Source organism: Electrophorus electricus, chromosome 12 (genome assembly GCF_013358815.1).
Source record: "Electrophorus electricus isolate fEleEle1 chromosome 12, fEleEle1.pri, whole genome shotgun sequence".
Classification (NCBI taxonomy): Eukaryota; Metazoa; Chordata; class Actinopteri; order Gymnotiformes; family Gymnotidae; genus Electrophorus; species Electrophorus electricus.
The window spans coordinates 14,157,098-14,163,097 of NC_049546.1; the positions used below are offsets into that span (position 1 = coordinate 14,157,098).

Here is a 6,000-nt window from a genome sequence, read left to right on the forward strand (position 1 = left end):
TGTAAGCAGGTACTTTATATTAGTGCTAAGGAATGTATTGTTGAAGAATTTACTGTATTTGTATGCTTATGTCAGCATATTTGGAAATCATTTATCCTTTTTTCTCCACCAGGTAAATCGTCATATCAAAAATGGTGATGTGCTCCTCCTGAATCGACAACCCACATTGCACCGGCCATCCATCCAGGCACACGTGGCCCATGTACTGCCTGGGGAGAAAGTGCTACGGTTGCACTACGCCAATTGCAAGGCCTACAATGCTGACTTTGACGGAGACGAGATGAATGCGCACTTTCCGCAGAGTGAACTGGGTCGTGCTGAGGCCTACATGCTTGTCAGTACTGACCATCAGTACCTGGTACCCAAGGTAAGTTTGCCTGCTTCAAATTTATGAAAACATTTGTCCCCCACTGCCTTTTAGCTCAATAGTCTCAATATCTCAGTGATTATTTATGTGTTAGTTTGTTTGTGTATGTGCACTCAGTTTTTGGTTTGACATGCTCATAGACATTTTACTGCATTTATGGATTTCAGAAACTTCTAATATCTTGTATATTTTGCTGTGTCTTTCCTTGTAAACTGTTATATTAATGCCTTCTGCAGGATGGGAAGCCCTTGGCCGGTCTAATTCAGGATCACATTGTGTCAGGTACCAGCATGACCATACGGGACTGCTTTTTCAAGCAGGATCAGTATATGGAGCTGGTCTACAGAGGCCTCACTGACAAAAAGGGCAGAGTCAAGCTGCTTTCTCCTGCTCTCCTCAAGCCCCAAAGACTTTGGACCGGCAAACAGGTACCTGCTCTCTCCATTCCTTGATCACTTGGCTTCTGACAGACTTAAACAAACAAATAACATTTATTACCATTTATGTTGGTTTTGGAATGTTATTTCCTTCTTTGAAAGGTTGTGTCCACCCTGTTACTGAATATCATCCCAGAGAATTGCATCCCACTGAACCTGATGGGAAAGGCCAAGATCCCTAGTAAGGCCTGGGTGAAGGAGCATCCTCGATTTGTGCCAGGATACAAATCAGACTCCATGTGTGACTCCCAGGTGATGTATGGAGCAAATGCCTGACAATGGTAGTGCCACCTAATGGCGGTCATATTGCTTAAGTTTAAAAAAAGATCTAGAACAGTAGGTATTTTTATTTTAGTGTTTTATTGTCGGAGTTTGGGTCTGATTCATGTGTGCAGGTGGTCATTCGTTATGGGGAGTTGCTGGTAGGCGTTCTGGACAAGGCCCACTATGGAAGTTCAGCTTATGGCCTGGTACACTGTTGTTATGAGCTCTATGGAGGAGAGACCAGTGGCAAGCTGCTCAGCTGCCTTGCTCGTCTCTTCACTGCTTATCTTCAGTTATACCGTGGCTTCACTATGTGTAAGAGTAGAAAGCCCGTGTCTTCCATACCACAAGCAGCCATCCATATGCAACAGTTGCTTATATTTTAATGTGTCATATCTTGTGTTATGAATTTCCTATTCTTTCAAATAGCTGTAGAAGACATTTTAGTGAATCATGGGGCCAACAGACAAAGGAAGATGATTATAAAAGGATCAGTCAAATGTGGAGCAAAGGTCAATCTTTTTTTTTTTTTTTCCCTTTCCTTTTTTTGGACCTATCAGTACATCAATGCCAATATTGGATTAGAATATCATCTTAAATGTATTGTTAATTTTAATTGCCAATTTTAATACTAATACTAGTCGAAGAAAAGATTTTCAATAGTGTGTCCTCCTGAACAGTAAAGTTTAGTCAAGGACCAGGCCCAGACAGTGACTCGAAAATAAACACCTTGGATAGTTTTCAGAGATTAGGTTCAGTCTTTGTTTATGTAAGAAGCTCATTCTCAGATGCAGAATGTTTTGATAAGTTCCAACTGTAGTGTTTCATCCTCTTCTCATTGATCTATAGGCTCTCCGAGCTGCCTTTAACCTGCCAGAAAGCACCAATGAGAGTGAATGCAGAGACCTCTGGCAGAATGCCCATCTGAATGTAGACCAGCGTCACTTCGATATGGTGGAGCTCAAATTCAAAGAAGAGGTTAATCAAGTCAGCAACAATATCAATAAGGTAAATAGCCTTTTTGGTTCACTTTTGACTTGGACGGTTGCAAATAAACACATCCACAACTTGATGCACGTTTTCCTTTGATTCTGTTATTTTGGTAAGAGGTCTGCTAGAGAGGTCTTTGTTTTAAAATGATGAACTAAGATCTTTGTGTGTAAAGGTGTGCATGCCACTGGGTCTACATCGTTCATTTCCTGAGAATAGTCTTCAGCTGATGGTGCAGTCTGGAGCCAAAGGTTCCACAGTCAATACCATGCAGGTGATCTCCTTTTGATTTATTTATTTTTTGTGTTAGGTATTTTTTCCAGCAAAGAAGCATGTATTGGTATTTTACATTACTGTGTCAGTCTGTTTTATTAGTGTGTGTTTTGTTTTTTGTTTTTGTCTCTCCCCCCACCCCCCAAAAAAAAGATCTCCTGTCTGTTGGGCCAGATTGAGTTGGAGGGCCGTCGGCCTCCCATGATGCCTTCTGGGAAATCGCTTCCTTGCTTTCAGCCTTATGACCCAGAGCCTCATTCTGGGGGCTTTGTGTCTGGCAGGTTTCTCACTGGGATTAAACCTCCGGTGAGTTTAGATTAAGTCCCAGAGCTAAAGTAGTAAATTCAAATATATTAGTCTTTCTGGAATATGCCAGCAGTCTCTCATTCTTCGTTTTTTATTAGGGCTCTGAGTATTTACATGTGTGTAAATAATTAAAGTAGGTGTAGAATCACTGTATTAGCTTAAGTTGCCCATTTTTGGAATTTTCAGGAGTTCTTTTTCCATTGTATGGCTGGTCGTGAAGGTCTTGTGGACACTGCTGTTAAAACAAGCCGTTCTGGGTATCTGCAGAGGTATGGGTGTCAGATAATTCACTTAATGTGATCTCACCATATTTCTCTGACATGCATATTAAAGCAATAGCCAAGAAGAAAAACATTGCACATGTTGGTGATTTGCTTGCAATGTACACAGTGTACACTTGCAGTGTATAAACTAATTAACAAACAGACTGAAGGTGAGTGTTTGTTTTTTTTTTGTTTTTTTTTTATTTATTTTTTTTATTTGTTAAGTAGTGTCTAAGATCACAATGCATGCTCTTTTTGATATTTCAGATGTGTGATTAAGCATCTGGAGGGCCTTGTAGTCCACTATGATTTGACAGTGAGGGACAGTGATGGCAGTGTGGTGCAGTTCCTCTACGGGGAGGATGGCCTGGACATCCCTAAAACTCAGTTCCTGCAGCTACGCCAGTTGCCATTCATCAAAAACAACTCTGAGGTAGAGCATAAAAAATGGGTTAAAGTAGAGTTTGCAAATTTTCCTAGATTATTTTACCATGAAGATTTTTAGTCATTTTGTTTATAATGTCACTTCCTTTGTGCACTCACATTGTTGAGATGGATTTTTCATATACAGATGTAATTGTGTAGTTTTTGAACCTTTAAACTAAATTGCTGTACATTTTCTACAATAACATATGTATGATATTGGGGTTTAATTTTTTTCAAGGCTATCAGAAAATCACAGTGCTTGGAAAAAGTGCTGGTGAAACTGGACCACCTGGTGGCTGAAAACCACTTTAGGAACATTAAAAAGTGGAAGGCCAAGCATGCACATGTATCCCCAAGAGATGGTGGCTTTCTGCGTTTTTCTAAAAAGAACCTGAACAAGATGAAAGCTCGAGGTGAAGGCCATACAGAAGACTTGATCAATGGGAGAGATGCAGCTACTCTACATGTATGTACATTGTTTTGTCCTGTTGTAATCATAATATAGTTTATGCTACATAAAGTAGGAAGCAGAGGAAGAGGCTGGCAATACGGTGTCAATGATTTGGTCCAGTGTAGTTCAAATGTGATTTTTGTAAGTACCTGATGCATGGTATACATTTGTCACCTTTGTCACAGCTACAGGACAAATGGAGAACTATGCATGATTCCTGCCGTGCAAAGTATATGAAGAAGACATCCCGCTGCCCAGATCCCTGTATAGCTGTTTTTCGGCCTGACATCTGTTTTGGTTCGGTGTCTGAGACATTTGATTCTCTCATTGACTCCTACCTAACTCAGTTCAACATCAAACAGGAGTTTCTCACTTTGCCTGAGACACTCAACTGTGAAAAGTAAGAATCTGGGTTTTTTTGTCACAAGATATTGTTTTCCTTGCTTTTATTACATTTCTGAGCATGATTCAAGTCTTCGTGAATCAAGGCCATCTAGACTCAAAAGCTATGGCAATACCTTAAACACTCTTATATTGTGTTTTTTTTTTTTTCTGTGTCCTAGGATTTATTACATTTTTTATGATCATTTGATCATTTCTTAACTGCAGGATTGCTTTTGAGGTTTTTGGCCTTGTAGACTTCAGAGAATTCTTTATGGGACCCAAGCAAATAAGTTTTTATATTGGCACACAGGCATATTTTTTTCTTGTTTGTTCAGTTTCATGCAGGTTTCTGTTTGGCCAGTACTGAACAGAGATAGCTTCGTTAATTCTGTGTGATGTGGTGTGTTTTGCATTGTGTTGCAGATTAAGACATCTCTTGCAGCTGAAATGGCAGAGAGCATTGTGTGAACCAGGCGAGGCAGTGGGTCTGCTTGCTGCTCAGAGTATTGGGGAACCCTCCACCCAAATGACATTGAACACCTTCCACTTTGCTGGCAGAGGAGAGATGAATGTCACACTGGGTATTCCCAGGTCTGAGGTCACCTCCTTTTGCCTATTGGATTTAACAATCAGCACTGCTTTCTGGAAAAAAAGCTTGATTAAATGTTTTGTATTTATAAGATTGTTTACTAAATGTTGGAAAATAATGTAGCTGTAAAACGTTTATGGAATTGATATTTAGAAACGCCTTTATTTTTTTTATTGCAGGTTACGTGAAATCCTCATGATTGCCAGTTCCAACATCAAAACACCCATGATGAGCATCCCTGTTTTATCCAACAAGAAAGCCATGAAGCAAGTGAAAACCCTGCGGAAGCAACTCACACGTGTTTGTCTGGCAGAGGTACATATCTTCACATCCTACTAGGGCCCAATTAGTATTAACTTTGTTGCACAATGCTGTGCTTCTCACAAATATCTTAGATTCATCAGCAACGTTACTCTTTTGTGTAGTGATTGATTAGAAGTCTTAGGTTAGCGGTATGATTTATTTCTGCAGGTGTTACATAAGGTTGATGTGGTAGAGACGCTTCGCATGAAGGGTAAAAGAAGCCAAAAGAAACGGGTCTTCAGAATCACATTCCAGTTCCTTCCCCCAGAGCGCTATCAGCAGGAAAAGCTTCTGTCACCGCAGCAAATTCTAAGATTTGTGGAAGACAAGTACGCTTACTTTTCTTTCTCATTTAATACCCTTATTGACCCACTTATGAGATAAAAGTTAAGGGAAGGTAAGGGGATGTCACTACTGAGATCCAGTGATATTAGGTATAATATCTCTGATTAAACTATTTCTGGGCCAATGGTAGTTCATGTAAATTCCTATAAGTAACACCACAGAGGCCTGTGACCACGCCTTTATCTCAATGATTCGCACCCACTCCCCCAGATTCTTTCGTTTACTGCTTGAAGCCATTAAGAAGCTAAGTGCTAAACTGGCGTCTATAAACACAGTGGACACACGCAAAGCCACAACCAAGGACACTGATCCGGACACAGAGGACTCTTCAGCCAGAGCGGTAGGTGTCAGAATGTCTTTTATTGCTGATGTGACGAATACAACAGGTTAAACTGGGCAAGCTTCTGTTGTTGGCAGGTTGATGATAGAGACACAGAGGAGGACCGAGTGGTGGATGATGAGGCAAATGAAGGGGATGCAGATGCCTCTGATGCCAAGAGGAGAGAAAAGCAAGAAGAAGAGGTAAAAAAGAGGTGCAGTCACATTATGAAAATTGGAATGCATTCAGCTTCTTCCAGTCCATTGTTAAAAGTACAGAGTAA

The 6,000-nt window shown here is 40.4% G+C and overlaps 1 protein-coding gene across 3 annotated transcripts in view; it reads left to right on the forward strand.

Moving 5' to 3' along the window:
* Positions 1 to 6,000, forward strand: part of polr1a (RNA polymerase I subunit A) — a 36,170-nt gene that overhangs the window by 16,058 nt on the left and 14,112 nt on the right. For 2 of the 3 annotated variants that reach the window (XM_035532019.1, XM_035532020.1), the window contains exons 13-29: positions 113 to 367; positions 604 to 795; positions 907 to 1,056; positions 1,200 to 1,383; positions 1,498 to 1,580; positions 1,918 to 2,076; positions 2,234 to 2,332; positions 2,485 to 2,637; positions 2,824 to 2,906; positions 3,168 to 3,333; positions 3,565 to 3,792; positions 3,963 to 4,177; positions 4,585 to 4,752; positions 4,930 to 5,065; positions 5,222 to 5,382; positions 5,609 to 5,738; positions 5,816 to 5,920. In XM_035532019.1, the coding sequence (XP_035387912.1) occupies positions 113 to 367; positions 604 to 795; positions 907 to 1,056; positions 1,200 to 1,383; positions 1,498 to 1,580; positions 1,918 to 2,076; positions 2,234 to 2,332; positions 2,485 to 2,637; positions 2,824 to 2,906; positions 3,168 to 3,333; positions 3,565 to 3,792; positions 3,963 to 4,177; positions 4,585 to 4,752; positions 4,930 to 5,065; positions 5,222 to 5,382; positions 5,609 to 5,738; positions 5,816 to 5,920 (2,667 nt within the window). Of the gene's footprint in view, positions 1 to 112; positions 368 to 603; positions 796 to 906; positions 1,057 to 1,199; positions 1,384 to 1,497; positions 1,581 to 1,917; positions 2,077 to 2,233; positions 2,333 to 2,484; positions 2,638 to 2,823; positions 2,907 to 3,167; positions 3,334 to 3,564; positions 3,793 to 3,962; positions 4,178 to 4,584; positions 4,753 to 4,929; positions 5,066 to 5,221; positions 5,383 to 5,608; positions 5,739 to 5,815; positions 5,932 to 6,000 lie in introns of all 3 variants that reach the window. The other variant, XM_027008649.2, reaches the window with a different exon arrangement.